This window comes from Amblyraja radiata, chromosome 6 (genome assembly GCF_010909765.2).
Source record: "Amblyraja radiata isolate CabotCenter1 chromosome 6, sAmbRad1.1.pri, whole genome shotgun sequence".
Taxonomy (NCBI): domain Eukaryota; kingdom Metazoa; phylum Chordata; class Chondrichthyes; order Rajiformes; family Rajidae; genus Amblyraja; species Amblyraja radiata.
In genome coordinates, this window is record NC_045961.1 from 15,440,570 (window position 1) to 15,458,402 (window position 17,833).

The 17,833-nt window shown below is 43.6% G+C and overlaps 1 protein-coding gene across 1 annotated transcript in view; it reads right to left on the reverse strand.

Annotated features, from left to right (window-relative positions):
- Positions 1–5,621, reverse strand: part of LOC116974687 (nectin-3-like) — a 30,800-nt gene extending 25,179 nt beyond the window's left edge. The window contains exon 1 of the mRNA XM_033023406.1: positions 5,436–5,621. Coding sequence (XP_032879297.1) covers positions 5,436–5,502 — 67 coding nt within the window. The 5' untranslated portion in view covers positions 5,503–5,621. The remainder of the gene's footprint in view (positions 1–5,435) is intronic.
- Positions 5,622–17,833: the final 12,212 nt, after the last annotated feature.

Sequence of the window (17,833 nt, forward strand, 5' to 3'; positions counted from 1 at the left end):
CTCTGCACCCAGCTTGACAACTTATTTCCTATAACATGGTGCCCAGAACTTAACACAACACTCTAAATGCGGCCTAAGCAATGTCTTATACAACTGCAACATGAGCTCCCAACATCTATACTCAATGGTCTGACTGATGAAGGCCAATGTGCCAAAAGCCATTTTGACCACCCTATCTACCTGTGATGCCACTTTCATGAACTAAGTACTTATACTCCTAGATCCCTCTGCTCCACAACACTCTCCAGAGCCCTACTATTCATTACGAAGGTCCTGCCCAAATCGACTTTCCAAAATGCAACACCACACATTTCTCTGTATTAAATTCCATCGGCTATTCTTCAGCCCACCTGGCCAACTGATCAAGACCCTGCTGCAAGTTTTTGACAGTTTTCCCCTAACATAACAGTACTGGAGGCAGAACTTGTGGGGATTGCTCCTAAACTCTGATTCTATTTGTTTGTTGAATTCTGGAAAATGTAATGGTTTCTATTTGAAACTAAAAACTTAAAAGGCCGATTCTCTGGATGCTTTCAAGAGAGTTAGATAGAGCTCTTAAAGATAGCGGAATCAAGGGATTTGGGGGGAAGGCAGGAACTGGGTACTTGTTGTGGATGATCAACCATGATCACATAGAATAGCGGTGTTGGCTCGAAGGGCCGAATGGCCTACTCCTGCACCTATTGACTATTGTCTGTTATTTATTGAAATTCTGAAATATTAACTATACATGCTAGAAATATGAAACAGATTAGGCAGATGAAGAGGGAAACAATAGTAACACATCTGATCAATGATACATCAGAAGATGAATAGGTAAGTATTGCAGCATGTATAGAAAAAAGAAAAATGGGAAGAAAAAGGCAAAATAGTAAAAATAATGTGGACACCAGCTTGATTAGGGTAATAATACAAATATAAAATGATGCCTGGAGGAGATGTAAATGAGAATATCACAATGTCTCTCACAAAAATACGTAATGATTATGATCTGAAAGTGTTAATTTTAATCTGGACATTAAGGCAGAAACGTGTCCAATAAAAGGCATGACAAGGATACTTTTACTGAAATGTATTTTATTACCAATCTCATCATTAAACACATACTACATAAACCAAAAGTTCAAAATGGCTTCCTCATTCATCATATGCATTGTACACCAATGCATGAACATGCATGCTATTCAAGTTTGGAGTTATTTTCAGAAATTTTGAGCACGCATAGGTGGCCAATGGACATTCATTCAAAGAGCAACAGGTTTTTCCTAAGAATATGAGCTCTGTGTTGAAGGGGCCATAGAGTCACAGTCATACAGCATGGAAACAGGTCCTTCGGCTCTTTTTGCCCACACTGGCCAATATGTCCTGTCTACATTAGTCCCACCTGCCTCCATTTTGCCCATATCCCTCTAAACCTGTCCTATCCATGTACCAGTCTAGATGTTTCTTAAACGTTGTGATAATATTAAGGTCATAAGTGATAGGAGCAGAATTAGGCCATTCGACCCATCAAGTCTACTCCACCATTCAATCATGGCTGATCTATCGCTCCCTCATAACCCATTCTCCTGTCTTCTCTCCATAACCCTTGACACCCGTACTAATCAAGAATCTGTCTATCTCTGCCACAGAGACCGTGGATGCCAAGTCAATGGATAGTTTCAAGGCAAAAAATTCCACAGATTCACCACCCTCTGACTACAGAAATTCCTCCTCATCTACTTCCTAAAGAAACGTCCTTTAATTCTGAGGCTATGACCTCTAGTCATAGACTCTCCCACCAGTGGAAATCTCCTCTCCATATGCACTCTGTTCAAGCCTTTCACTATTCGGTAAGTTTCAATGAGGTCCTCCCTCATCCTTCTAAACTCCAGTGAGTACAGGCCCAGTGCCGTCAAATGTTCATCATATGTTAACCCACTCATTCCTGGGATAATTCTTGTAAACCTCCTTTGGACCCTCTCCAGACCCAGCACATCTTTCCTCAGATACTGTGCCCAAAATTGCACACAATACTCCAAATGCAGCCCGACCAGCGGCGTATTGAGCCTCACCATCCCAGTTTTTTTATTCTAGCCCTCTTGAAACAACTGCTAGCATAGTACCTGCCTCAACTACCTCCTCCGGCAGCTTGTTCCATACACTAACATCCTCGTAAATCTTCTCTGCATCCCTTCCAGTGGGGAATTTTTCAAAGTCAGATTTAGCATCAATTGAGTAGGAAGGAACTGCAGATGCTGGTTTAAACCAAGGATGTTGGAGTACCTCAGCGAGACAGGCAGCATCTCTGGAGAGAAGGAATGGGTGACGTTTCAGGTCGAGACCTTAAGTCTGAAGAATTCTTCAAACTGATGTCAGGGGAGAGGGAGATACATTGATCAGGAAGTTCTGCTGGCCCGCTGGCATCGTCAGAATCAGTCTGAAGAAGGGTCTCGACCCAAAATGTCACCAATTCTTTCTCTCCAGAGATGCTGCCTGTTCCGCTGAGTTACTTCAGCATTTACTGTCCATCTTCCATTTCAATTAATTTCTCCTGAATTCCAAACTGACCATGGTATTGATTCTCACCACCTGAACACAATCCAATCCCACCCAGCAGCCGATCACAGCCTCCATTAATCGGACTTGACCTGCAACGTCCTGAAACCTATCCCACAAAATGTTGGCCTGGAATTCCTACAATTTAGTTCAGTTTAGTTTAGTTTAGTTTAGAGATACAGCGTGGAAACAGGACCTTTGGCCCACGCCAACCAGCTGTCCCCATATACTAACACTACCCGACACACACTACGGACAATTTACAATATTTTACCAAAGCCAATTAACCTACACACCTGTACAGGTTTGGAGTGTGGGAGGAAACCGGAGCACCTGGAGAAAACCCACGCAGGTCAGGGGGAGAAGGTACAAACTCTATACAGACAGCACCCGTAGTCAGGTTGGAACCCGGGTCTCTGGCGCTGTAAGGCAGCAACTCTATCGCTGAGCCGCCGTGCCACCCACGTTCGGTTTCTCCCTACAATAACAGTTCAAACTAAAACTCATCACACTCATAAATTGTCTTCACATTAAACCTAAAGGAATGTCAAGTAAAAGTTATTGTCCTGTGCAAAAGTACTGTGAGGAATAGTTACAATGAATGTCTTACATAGAAACATAGAAACATAGAAATTAGGTGCAGGAGTAGGCCATTCGGCCCTTCGAGCCTGCACCGCCATTCAATATGATCATGGCTGATCATCCAACTCAGTATCCCGTACCTGCCTTCTCTCCATACCCTCTGATCCCCTTAGCCACAAGGGCCACATCTAACTCCCTCTTAAATATAGCCAATGAACTGGCCTCGACTATCCTCTGTGGCAGGGAGTTCCAGAGATTCACCACTCTCTGTGTGAAAAAAGTTCTTCTCATCTCGGTTTTAAAGGATTTCCCCCTTATCCTTAAGCTGTGACCCCTTGCCCTGGACTTCCCCAACATCGGGAGCAATCTTCCTGCATTTAGCCTGTCCAACCCCATCTTGTTTGCAGCAGCGTCGCAGACACAAAAACATAATTATATGTTATGTTCTGCACGACAGTAAAAGGAAAGAAGACTGTGTGGAAAATAAACCATTAGTACAAAACACAATTAAAATAAACAAATGCTAGTGGGAAGTGGTCTGTATAATTCTGTTGTCCAGATAGGATTATGGTTATATATTATTGTTTATTGTACCTTATTTTTATTATACCTTTGGCCATGAGTTTCATTGAACAACTGCAGAGGTGGTCAATCATTAATCTCCCACTCAAAGGCTCTCTGCTGGCATGGGGAGAGGTTCCAGATTGAACTGCTGTTTCGCGAATTTATTTGAGTTATTGGAAAACTGTGGGAAATTGAGAATGGAATGGCCATCTTGGGATGGGGTGAAGAAATAAACAGAAAGGCACAATATCACCCTGTTGTAGAAAAGAAGCCATTGAGCTAGAAAGAGTACAGATATTTAGGAGGATGTTGCCAGGAATCGAGGGCATGAGCTATAGGGAAGGTAAGGCAGGTTAGGACTATATTCCTCGTTATAGGATGCTATGGGGAGATTTTTGAGAGGTGTACAAAATAATGAGCGGATTAAATAAAACAAATGCACTTTTGTCCCCAGGGTCAAGGAGTTAAGAATTAGAGAGCATAGTTTTAAGGTGAGAGCAGTAAGATTTTTATTAGGAAACTGAAGGACAACATTATCGCATGTTGTTCTTCAGGTGGATGTGTTGAACGAGCTGCCAGAGAAAGTAGTTAAAAGACATTTAGTCAGGTATATGTTTCGGAAACGTTTAGAGTAATACGGGCAAAATGCAGGCAAATGAGACGTACTTAGATGGGGCATCGTAGCTGGCATGGATGAGTTGGGGGAGGGTGGGGGGGTGGGGGGGGGAGGAGACTGTTTCCATGCTGTGTGATTCTAAGAAACTCACTATCTACTGAATAGAGACATTTCATAAAATAGTCAACCAATGTTCCTTGGTCTCATTAAAGCAAAGAGACCTAATTTTGTGTAATATATAGTACATTGAAAGAAGGACTAATTTGAAAGTAAATGAGTTCTAAAATTTTGTGCAACAACATCTTGGATGCTTTGTAAATGCACAGAATAAATTTGTTCAAATGATGAAAAGATGTTGCTTTCCATGTCACTGTGGATGCCCATAAGTCTTCATATAGGTGGGTATTATCATACACGCAAAGATTCCTGAATAACGTTCAGAGACTGCTGCCAGCATTAATAAAACTTTTTTTTTTGCTTTAATTACTTCACATTGCACAAATAAACATAATAGATAATGGTAACCATACGCACATGTAAAGACATTTTCTTAATCATTAAAAGATAGATACAAAATGCTGGAATTGAGAAGAAAGGTCTCGATCTTAAACGTCACCCATTCCTTCTCTGCAGAGATGCTGCCTGTCCCGTTGAGTTACTCCAGCATTTTGTGTCTATCTTCGGTGTAATCCAGCATTTGCAATTCTTTCCTACCGTTGAAACTGCGTATTTGACACAAGATCCGTAATTGGATTCAATATAATTGTCAAGGAACTAAGATGAATTTCCCCAAGATGAAGACCACCAGTTTCCCTCCTGGGATAAATAAAGTTCTATCGTATCGTGAATCATGCCTCTGCTTAATTCTGTCATCTTTCCTCGTGCCATCTGTGGTATTTCATAAAATATATTTGACAGCACTGCACCACAAGGCAGGAATAGCAACTTCCAACTAGGAAGTATAAAGCATACCAGGTACAGAATATTTGTCCTGAAAATGATCTCTGGTTTATGTGGATATCATTTTTCAAAGTCAGATTTAGCATCAACAAGATTAAGAGAAGATACGCACAAAATATCCTCATTGCCACTCCTTTAGTGGCAGAGAGTTTTTAAATTGAGAAAAAACACCTACCTTGGACTAGGTTTATGAAGGCAAAAAAACAGAATGGTGGATGGTTCCGTTTTGTCAGTTTAGCCATTGTCTCTCAACTGAGATCCTCAACTTTAGCTCACTACTCTAGACTGCCGGCACAGCACAGGAAACAGTTACAGAGGTTACACAGGTACAGGAAATGAACCATGCGGTTAAATTGAGTTTAACTTTTTTTGGTTTCATTGAGCAGTCACATCTGTTCAACGGAATTATTCAGAAGATATTCAGATCCCTTTAATTTATGAAGGTGTCACTTTCCATGAAAACACTGTCCTAAGTAAAAATGTGGAATTCATTGCCACAGAGGGCTGTGAAGGCTATGTCAATGGATATCGTTAAGGCAGATTCTTGTTTAGTAAGGGTGTCAGGGGTTATGGGGTTGAGAGGGAGAGATAGATCAGCCATGATTGAATGGCAGAGTAGACGATGGGCCGAATGACCTAATTCTGCTCCAATATCATATGAACATGGAAATTGGGAAAGCATTTCCGATCAATTTAATAGAAGACAGAGGGTTGTGGCGGAAGGACAATGTTCGACTAGTGGAGTACCGCAGGGATCTGTGGTGGGACCTCTGCTGTTTGTGATATATGTAAATTACATGGACGTAAACATAGTAGATTGTAGATGACATCAAGATAGCTGGAGCTGCGGACTATGAGAAAGGCTGTCAAGATATACAGTAGGATATCGATCAGCTGCAGAAATGGGTGAGGAAATGGTAGATGGAGTTTAATCCGAGATAGATTTAGAGAGTTGCACTTTGGAGTTTAGATTAGATTTAGATTAGATAGTTTTTATTGTCATTCAGACCAAAGCCTGAACGAAATTGCAGCAGTCATACATACAATACAATACAATAAAAAACAACAATAAACACATATTAACATCCACCACAGTGAGTACACCCAGCATCTCCTCACTGTGATGGAGGCAAAAGTCTTAGGTCTGCAGTCTCTTCCCTCCTCTTCTCCCTCTGCGCTGAGGCGATACCCCCCCGGGCGATGTTACAACTGTCCCGCGGCTCAAACACGGGATGGTCCCCCGGGATGGTCGAAGCTGCCGCCCACCAGTCCTGCTGATGCAGCCGCTGGCCCGCGGCCGAACCCCGGACTCAGGCCACCGCCGCCAGAACACCGTCCCAGCCACCGGAGCACCATTCCAGCCCCGAGCCGGATCGCCCTCAAGTGAGTACCGTTACCATCTCAGCCTCGCGCCAGGCCGCCCCGACATGGGCGCCGCTCCTCCCTCGGGCTGGGAACGCCGTACCTCCCTGAGCTCGGCCACTCCGACGGGAGCACCGTTCCTTCCTTGGGCCGGCCGCCCTCCCGGGAGCGTCACAGCCCCTCACGAAAGCACTGTTCCAGCCCCGAGCCGGGCCATCCTCACGGGAGCGTCACAGCCCCTCATGAAAGCACTGTTCCAGCCCCGAGCCGGGCTGTCCTCACGGGAGTGAGCCCAGTGCGAGTCCTGGCGGGCTCTGTCTCCTGAGCCTCGAGGTCGCCAGCTCCGCCATTAGGCCTCAGCGCAGACGGAGGCAGAGAAGGGGAATACGACAAAAAAGTCGCATTCCCCCGCAGGGAGAGACAGCAAGCCCCGTTTCAACCCCCCCCCTCCCAAAAGACAAACTAAAAACCAAAACTAGACTAACCAAAACGAAAATAAATAACACAAAAAACACAAAACAAACAGGACTGCCGGAGAGCCGCTGCAGCCAGAGCCGCGCCGCCACTAGGGTTCAAATGTAAGAGGTGAATATACGATTAATGGCATGACTCTTAACAGCGTTGAGTAACAGAATGATCTTGGGGTCCAAGTACATAGCAACGCAGGTAGATAGAGTGGTAAAGAAGGCATAGGTTGGTTTTCATATTTCAGATACTTCCTGAATATAAGAGTATTGCTGCTTTGTTTGCAGTTCTGATCACCCCATTACAGGAAGGATGTGGAATCTTTCAAAGAATGCAGAGGGGGTTTCCCAGAGTGATGCCTGGATTAGGGGGCATTAGCTCGGGGAGACTTGGACTGTTTTCGGGGAGCTCAGAAAGACTTAGATTGTTTTGACAGGAACACTAGAGGTTGCGTGGAGACTTGATGGAAGTAGACAATAGACGATAGGTGCAGGAGTAGGTCATTCGGCCCTTCGAGCCAGCACCGCCATTCAATGCGATCATGGTTGATCATCACCAATCATTACCCCAAACAGGAGTATGTAAGAAAATTAGCAGAGGCAATGAAAGAACCTATTTACTAGGATTGAAATAAAAAATAGGAGAGAGCATAGCTTTAAGGTAAGATGGGCAAAGTTTAAATGATGTATAAGAAGGAACTGCAGATGCTGGAAAAATCAAAGGTATACAAAAATGCTGGAGATACTCAGCGGGTGAGGCAGCATCTATGGAGATAAGGAATAGGCGACGTTTCGGGTCAAGACCCTTCAAGGAGATGTGCGAGCAAATATTTTACACAGAAGATGGTGGGTGCCTGGAACACGCTATCAGGAGTAATGCAGGAGGCAGATACAATAGTCGTGTTTAAGAAACATTCATATAGGTAAATGGGTGTGCAGGGAGTGTAAGGATATGGATCATGTGCAGGCAGGTGAAAGTAATTTGCCAAGTCATCTAGTTCAGCACGGACGTTGTGGGCTGAAGAGCCTGCTCCTGTGCTGTACTCTACTCTGTTCTATGTTCCCTCGTGTCCTGGGTATAAGAATCAGGATCTAGATCATTTGGGAAGGCGGGCCAAGGAAAGGCAAATGGAATTTAACTCTAAAAAGTGTGCGGTATTTCACTTTAATATGTGGGACTTTTAAAACTAGGACTTTCAGAGTAAATGGTGGAACCCTGGAAAGTGTTGTACAACAGAGAGCTCTAGGAGTGTATGGTTCCCTGAGAGAGGTGAGTCAGGTGTACAGAGTGGTGAATGCACTGAGCACACGTGCCTTCATTGGGAAGGGTATTGAGTACAAACATTTGGTACATCATACTGCAGCTGTACAAGTCATCGGTGAGACCACACGGTGTACTGAGTGCCGTTCTGATCTCCCAGCTGCAGGATGGGGGTGGGAGATTGCAACCTTCACGTGTGGTCCGCCTTGTTTCAACAAATGCAATCAACCCGGCGTGCACAATCAAATGAGATCAAATAGAACAAGTTGTCCTACAACTCAAGGCTGTGCACGCCATATGCAAGAAGAAGAAGAAGAAGCTACAGGAAGGATATCATCAAGATACAAGGGGCACAGAAGAGATTCATCAGGATGTTACCTGGACTAATGAGGGGTTGGATAGGCTGGGACTTTTTTCTTTGTAGAGCAGGAAGTTGAGGTGTACATGTTGTTAAGGTGTACAAGATCATTTATAGCATTGATAAGATGAACAGTCACAGTTTTTTTTCCAGAGTAGAGGATTAAAAAACTAGTGGGTATTGGCTCAATGTAAAAGGGATTTATGAGGACAATTGGTAAACAAATCCAATTGCCCTGAACTCCCACCTCACTCTCCACCCTCTCCCAACTTCCCACACTCACCTCAACACCTCAACTCCCTTTCTCACTTCTGCCCTCTCTCTTGCCTAACACTCTCCCACTCTCCAGTTACCTCCATCCTGCCCTTCACCTCACTCCTCCCTCCCACTTTCCTTCCCTCCTACTCCCTCTCTCCCCCATCTGCCACCCTCATGCCCCCTCCTCTCAGCCTCGATCCTCACCCAACTCCCCTCTTGCCCCTTATTCCACCGCCTTCCTGCCGCACTCTTCAACTTCCACTTGCAGCACATTGTGCCTACCCCCACTCCCCACCTCCATTCTCCCCACCCTCCACCTTCCTCAACACCCTCACACCCTCTGTCCCCACTACTCTACATGTCCCTCCTCCCTCCCCTCCTGCTCTCCACCTCCCCTCACACTTCCAGTCTCCACCCTCCCCGTACTCTCTATGTCCCTTCTTCCTCCCTCCCTCCTGCATTCCTCACTCTTCACTCTTCACTCCCCAACTCTCCATTTCTGCACCCTCACCCAGTCTCCACCTACCTCCTTGCTCTTCCACGCCCCATCTCAATCCTTCTACCTCACTCTTGCACTCTCTACCTCCTCCCTCCTACTCCAAGAGATAGTTTTCAAGAGATAGTTGGATATAGCTCTTGGGGCTGAAGGAATCAAGGGATATGGGGAAAAAGCAGGAACGGGGTGCTGATTGAAGATGATCAGCAATGATTATATATTATGGCGGTGCTGGGTCAAAAGGTCGAATGGCCTACTCGTGCACCTATTGTCTATGTTTCTATGTTTCTAAATACTTTCTCCCATATCCCATGCTACTCATCACCTCCATTGACCAGCTCCTCTTCCCTTACCACAACCCTCTTCCCCCTAGGCCATCTTCCCCACTGGTGTTCATTCAATTGTGAAATCATGTCTTCCATAAAGATGAAAGGGAAGGATGTCATCCAAGGAATCTGGGATGAGGACTTTATAACCAACAAAGAAAGCATATGGCAGATATTATATCATATGCTTATTAAAATTTGATCTTGTACGTGTGTGTGTGTGTGTGTGTGTGTGTGTGTGTGTGTGTGTGTGTGTGTGTGTGTGTGTGTGTGTGTGTGCGCATATGTGGTTGTCTTTACATCTTCGCGAAAACATTACACGGTAACGATAATATTTTTACATATTGTGATTCCCATTTTCCCCCTCGAGGCCGAGAACACCTTCACTGAATGTTTTATGCTCGACTTATTCTTGACTTATTGTCGACTCGTTACTGATTAAAAGTAAAAAAAAGTCAAAAGACTTTGAAATTATAACGACCACCTTCAACTGATGACGACACAATGGCTCAGCTAGCAGTGATCAGCCTCACTGAAGATTTCATCCTATATTTGACACGTTATTCACGATTAAAGCTTTAAAAATGTCAACTTTCAAAAGATTTTTACATTGATTCACATTTTCCCCCTCTTGGCAGAGCGCACCTTCACTGAACATCTTATGCTTTATTTCTCGACTTATTACTGATTAAAGTTTTAAAAAATCAAAAGACTTTAATTTATTATGACGAGCTTCAACTAATGATGTCACAATGACTTGGCTAGCAGTGATCAGCTTCACTGAAGACCAGCTTCAACTGATGGCGTCACAATGGCTCGGCTAGCAGTGATCAGGAGGACCACGACTCCAGTGGGGACTACGGGTAGGGAGCGGGTGCGTTGGGAAAGCAGACCCAATGGGTCTGCACTTGATCTAGTAGATAACTAAAAACAGGAGAGGCCATTTAGAAGCACAGAAAGTTTAGTCTCAGTTTGAAGAAGGATCTCGACCCGAAACATCACCCATTCCTTCTATCCAGAGATGCTGTCTGTCCTGCTGAGATACTCCAGCATTTTGTGTCTATCTTCGGTGTAAACCAGCATCTGCAGTTGCTCCTGAGGAAAGTTTAGAGAGTACTTTAAAAAATAAATTATGAGGGCAAAGTGGGGACATGGTGCACAAGATGACAATAAATCCTAAATTATTTTGGAATTATATTAAGGGCAAGATAGTAACGAGGGAAAGGTGTGTTTGGGATCAAAATGGCAATTTGTGCAAGGAGACAGGGGATATTGATAAGACCTTAAATGAATATTCTCAACTGGGTGAACTGGAGGTTACTTCTGGGTGAAGACTTCGATGAGAGGCAGAGTGAAATTCTAGAACAAGTTGTCATTAGAAAGGCATAGGATGTTTCAATGTGATTAAAGGTGGTTAAATCCACAGGACCAATTGAGATGCCAGCTTGATGTGACAAACAATAGTGGAAATTGCTGGGAAGCTGATAATGATTTTTTCAATCTTTACAGGCCACTGGTGCGGTGCCAGATCCATGGAAGGCTGCAAATGCTGTACCTTCAGAGTAGCAACCATACACCCAAAATTACAGGACTTTGCCATTCGTAGGGAAATTACTGGGGAAATATTTAGAGGAAGAAAAGGTGATAGGATTAATATACAATTGGAATCTCCCTAACCAATTAATGAAAATGTTGAAAATACATAACAATGTGTATCAATAAGATCCATCAATCAAAGTGGAACGCACAAGACTGAGGATTGACCTTGCAGACATAAGGGCGGTAATAATCATAATAAGCATGAGTAATAGACACAAGGGCGGCACAGTGGCGCAGCAGTAGAGTTGCTGCCAGACAGCGCATACAGAACCAGAGGCCCAGGTTCGATCCTGACTACGGGCGCTGTCTGTACAGAGTTTGTACGTTCTCCCCATGACCGCGTGGGTTTTCTCCAAGATCTTCAGTTTCCTCGCACACTCCTAAGATGTACAGGTTTATAGGTTAATTGGCTTGGTATATATGTAGTGGATAGTGTTAATGTTTGGGGATCGCTGGTCGGTGCGGACTCGGTGGGCTGAAGGGCCTGTTTCGGCACTGTATCTCGAAACTAAACTAAACATATATAAAATCATGAGGGGAATAGATAGGGTGAATAGACAGAGTCTTATACGCAGGGTAGTGGAATCATAGACCAGAGAATGAAGATTTAAGGTAAAAGGAGCAATATTTTACAGGGTTTAAGAAGGAACTGCAAATGCTGGAAAATTGAAGGTACACAAAAATGCTGGAGAAACTCAGCGGGTGCAGCAGCATCTGTGGAGCGAAGGAGATAGGCAACGTTTTTTACAGGGACTTGAGGAGCAATTTTTTCACTCAATGCATGATGAGTATATGGAACAAGCTGCTAGAGAAAGTTTAGGTTTGTTTAGAGACACAGAATGGAAACAAGCCCTTCGGCCCATTGAGTCCACACTGACCATCGATCACTTGATCACACGAGTTCCATGTTATCCATTTATGCATCCACTCCCTGCACACGAGGGGCAATTTACAGAGGCCAATTAATCTACAAAGCTATACACCTTTGGGAGGTGGGATGATACTGGAGCACCCTGAGGAAACCAACAGGCATTATGAGGCTCCATCTCTACCACTGTGCCCAGCATGAAGTGTCCAGCTAGGGTGAATGCACATAATCTTCTCTCCAGGGTAGCGGATCAAGGACTCGAGCCCATAGGTTTAAGGTGAGAGGATAACTATTGGGGCAACTTTTTCATACAAAGGATGTTGGGTACATGGCATGGTCTGTCAGAGGAAGTAGGTAAAGTAACATTTAGTGTTTAGAGATACAGTGTGGAAACAGGCCCTTCAGTCTACCGAGTCCCTGCTGGCCAGCGATCACCCATATCTATCCTATGTGCTAGGAATAATTCACAGAAGCCAATTAACTTACAAACCTGCACACCTTTGGAATGTGGGAGGAAATTGGAGCACCCGGAGAAAATGCACGTAGTCACAGGGAGAATGTACAAACTCCATACAGATGGCACCCATAGTCAGGATCAAACTCGAGTCTTTAGTGCTGCAAGGCAGCAACTCCACTGCTGTGCCACTCAAAAATACTTTAGGACGGGTATATGTGTAGGAAAGGTTTAGCCGAGTCTGAGCCAAACCCTTGCAAAAGGTACAAGCTTAGATGGGGCATCCTAGTTAGCACGGATGAGTTGAGCGTACAATACTTACCTTCAGCGGCGCTGCAATTCTGCCACTTGCCGTGTGCGCAATTTTGGCGCCTTTGAGTGGGGGGCGGGGTTAAAACGCGGTTTTTTTCCTACCTTGTCCTGGATTATATTTGGTTGGAGTGCAAGCTTTTGCGAAACGGTGATTTAGTCCCCATACCAACTGGCAGTGTTTTTCATGCAGATATGGGTAACTAAATCACTGCAAACCGCAACGTTCCAAATGGTCGCATTCCAGAAAAACCCACTCGCAAGATGATTTAAATGGCCATTAATTTACAGGTATTAAACATTAAATTCCTTCCATTTGGCCTATAAATCCATGACAATGAGATTTAAAAATTGTTATATTGTGAATTCTTGTGTGAATGTTATTTGGACACTTAGGCTATTTAAAAATGTTAATCTATTCTTAAGAAATTGATAGATGTTTAGATCTAGTAATTGAATTTTGTAATTAGCTACAATTAGGTAACTAACTAATTATATGCTTTAATTTCAAGTCATCTAAGTAAGATTGTTTCATATTTGTTTCAGAATGCTTCATTCTATAACTGAAAATGTATTTTAGTTCTCTTAATTTTTAAGAAAGTTATGGCCATTTGACCTTCCGCGATCACAGCTTTTGTGTTAAGTCGATGGAAAAGCAATAGAGAACAAGATTATAATTTCCGAGTGTGAAAATTGCCATAACTTTTTTAATACTGAAGATATGAAAGTGAATTAGATGACAAATTAAACTTCTTTTTATGCTTTATCTGATGGGATAAATTACAGACGTGATTTTTAAAATCTCAAAATATTGTAACATTGCTAGCCGAAGGGCTTGTTTCCATGCTGTGTGACTGTCTCTGCAACACGAAGCTCTACGAGAAAACAGCATACAAACATACGACAATAAATACAATGACAAGTGCAAAATAATAGAATGGTGCAAGATTGTGGTGCAGTGTGAGGTAGTTCAAAACATATTAATGTACAATAGCAGGATAACCAAATGAGATGGAGTTAAGAGTAAGGGGTGTGAAAGGAATGATTGGTTCCGAAATCTGATAGCAGTTGGGAAGAAGCTGTTCTTAAGGCCATTGTTCTATTTGCTTTGAAATAGTTATGGCTAAACACAGGGCAGGGCAGGGCACGAGTTAAAATTCTGAATTGGGGCAAGGCCAACTTTGATGTTATCAAAAATTGCTGAAGTTGATTGCTGCAGGGTGTTTGCATGCAGAGGACTGTAAGGAAAGTGCTATGCTTTTAAATGGGTGATGACAAGAGCATGCATTTTCCTGTTAGAGTGAAGGGCAAAGCAGGTGGGAGTAAGGAAGCTTGGTGAAGAGAGAAATTGAGGATCTGCTCAGGCAAAGAATGAGGCATGCTAACATAGGCAGCTGCAATCAAGTATCTCTGGAGGAGTTTCAGAAATTGAGGAGCGTACATAAGAAGGAAATCAGAAGGGCATCAGGAGGGCAGGGAATTGCTCTGGCTTTAAGTATTAAGGAAAATACAATGAAATTGGATTGAGAAAAGAGGATAACTAGATAGATAATAAGGCCACTCAGAAACCAAAGCGGTCATCTCCATGTGGAGCTGCAGGTGATGGACTAGTCCTCAATGAGTATTTTTAATGAAAACTGGGGAACTTGGGACAGTTAGTGGAGATGTCTTGAGGACAGTCCATATTACGGTCGAGGAGGAGCTGAATGTCCCAAGGCACAGGAAGGTAGACAAATCTCCCAGGCCTGATCAGATATATCCAAGAGACTCAAAAAGCTGCAGTAACTCAGCGGGACAGGCAGCATCTCAGAGAGAAACATAGAAACATAGAAACATAGAAATTAGGTGCAGGAGTAGGCCATTCGGCCCTTCGAGCCTGCACCGCCATTCAATATGATCATGGCTGATCATCCAACTCAGTATCCCGTACCTGTCTTCTCTCCATACCCTCTGATCCCCTTGGCCACAAGGGCCACATCTAACTCCCTCTTAAATATAGCCAATGAACTGGCCTCGACTACCCTCTGTGGCAGAGAGTTCCAGAGATTCACCACTCTCTGTGTGAAAAAAGTTCTTCTCATCTCGGTTTTAAAGGATTTCCCCCTTATCCTTAAGCTGTGACCCCTTGTCCTGGACTTCCCCAACATTGGGAGCAATCTTCCTGCATCTAGCCTGTCCAACCCCTTAAGAATTTTATAAGTTTCTATAAGATCCCCTCTTAATCTCCTAAATTCTAGAGAGTATAAACCAAGTCTATCCAGTCTTTCTTCATAAGACAGTCCTGACATCCCAGGAATCAGTCTGGTGAACCTTCTCTGCACTCCCTCTATGGCAATAATGTCCTTCCTCAGATTTGGAGACCAAAATTGTACGCAATACTCCAGGTGTGGTCTCACCAAGACCCTGTACAACTGCAGTAGAACGTCCCTGCTCCTATACTCAAATCCTTTTGCAATGAAAGCTAACATACCATTCGCTTTCTTCACTGCCTGCTGCACCTGCATGCCTACTTTCAATGACTGGTGTACCATGACACCCAGGTCTCGCTGCATCTCTCCTTTTCCGAGTCGGCCACCATTTAGATAATAGTCTGCTTTCCTGTTTTTGCCACCAAAATGGATAACCTCACATTTATCCACATTATACTGCATCTGCCAAACATTTGCCCACTCACCCAGCCTATCCAAGTCACCTTGCAGTCTCCTAGCATCCTCCTCACAGCTAACACTGCCCCCCAGCTTAGTGTCATCCGCAAACTTGGAGATATTGCCTTCAATTCCCTCATCCAGATCATTAATATATATTGTAAATAGCTGGGGTCCCAGCACTGAGCCTTGCGGTACCCCACTAGTCACTGCCTGCCATTGTGACAAGGACCCGTTTACTCCTACTCTTTGCTTCCTGTTTGCCAGCCAGTTCTCTATCCACATCAATACTGAACCCCCAATGCCGTGTGCATTAAGTTTGTATACTAATCTCTTATGTGGGACCTTGTCGAAAGCCTTCTGGAAGTCCAGATACACCACATCCACTGGTTCTCCCCTATCCACGCTAGTACTTACATCCTCGAAAAATTCTATAAGATTCGTCAGACATGATTTACCTTTTGTAAATCCATGCTGACGTTGTCCAATGATTTCACCACTTTCCAAATGTGCTGCTATCCCATCTTTAATAACTGACTCTAGTAGTTTCCCCACTACCGATGTTAGACTAACTGGTCTGTAATTCCCCGTTTTCTCTCTCCCTCCCTTCTTAAAAAGTGGGGTTACGTTTGCTACCCGCCAATCTTCAGGAACTACTCCAGAATCTAAAGAGTTTTGAAAGATTATTACTAATGCATCCACTATTTCTGGAGCTACTTCCTTAAGTACTCTGGGATGCAGCCTATCTGGCCCTGGGGATTTATCGGCCTTTAATCCATTCAATTTACCCAACACCACTTCCCGGCTAACCTGGATTTCACTCAATTCCTCCAACTCCTTTGACCCGCGGTCCCCTGCTATTTCCGGCAGATTATTTATGTCTTCCTTAGTGAAGACGGAACCAAAGTAGTTATTCAATTGGTCTGCCATATCCTTGTTCCCCATGATCAACTCACCTGTTTCTGACTGCAAGGGACCTACATTTGTTTTAACTAATCTCTTTCTTTTCACATATCTATAAAAACTTTTGCAGTCAGTTTTTATGTTCCCTGCCAGTTTTCTTTCATAATCTATTTTTCCTTTCCTAATTAAGCCCTTTGTCCTCCTCTGCTGGTCTCTGAATTTCTCCCAGTCCTCCTGTATGCTGCTTTTTCTGGCTAATTTGTGCGCATCATCCTTCGCTTTGATACTATCCCTGATTTCCCTTGTTATCCATGGAAGTACTACCTTCCCTGATTTATTCTTTTGCCAAACTGGGATGAACAATTTTTGTAGTTCATCCATGCAGTCTTTAAATGTCTTCCATTGCATATCCACCGTCAACCCTTTTAGAATTAATTGCCAGTCAACCTTGGCCAATTCACGTCTCATACCCTCAAAGTTACCTTTCTTTAAGTTCAGAACCATTGTTTCTGAATTAACAATGTCACTCTCCATCCTAATGAAGAACTCAACCATATTATGGTCACTCTTGCCCAAGGGGGCACGTACAACAAGACTGCTAACTAACCCTTCCTCATTACTAAATACCCAGTCTAAAATAACCTGCTCTCTCATTGGTTCCTCTACATGTTGATTTAGATAACTATCCCGCATACATTCCAATAAATACTCTTCCTCAGCACCCCTGCCAATTTGATTCACCCAATCTATATGTAGATTGAAGTCACCCATTATAACGGTTTTGCCTTTGTCGCACGCATTTCTAATTTCCTGTTTGATACCATCTCCAACTTCACTACTACTGTTAGGTGGCCTGTACACAACACCCTTTTTTCTGTCCCTTAGTGTTTCGCAGCTCTACCCATACCGATTCCACATCCTCCAAACTAATGTCCTTCCTTTCCATTGCGTTAATCTCCTCTCTAATCAGCAACGCTACCCCACCTCCTTTTCCTTTCTCTCTATCCCTCCTGAATATTGAATATCCCTGGATGTTCAGCTCCCAGCCTTGGTCACCCTGGAGCCATGTCTCTGTGATCCCAACTATATCATAGTCATTAATAGCTATCTGCACATTCAACTCATCCACCTTATTACGAATGCTCCTTGCATTGAGACACAAAGCCTTCAGGCTTGTTTTTACAACACTCTTACCCCTTATACAATTATGTTGAAAAGTGGCCCTTTTTGATTTTTGCCCTGGTTTTGTCTGCCTGCCACTTTTACTTTT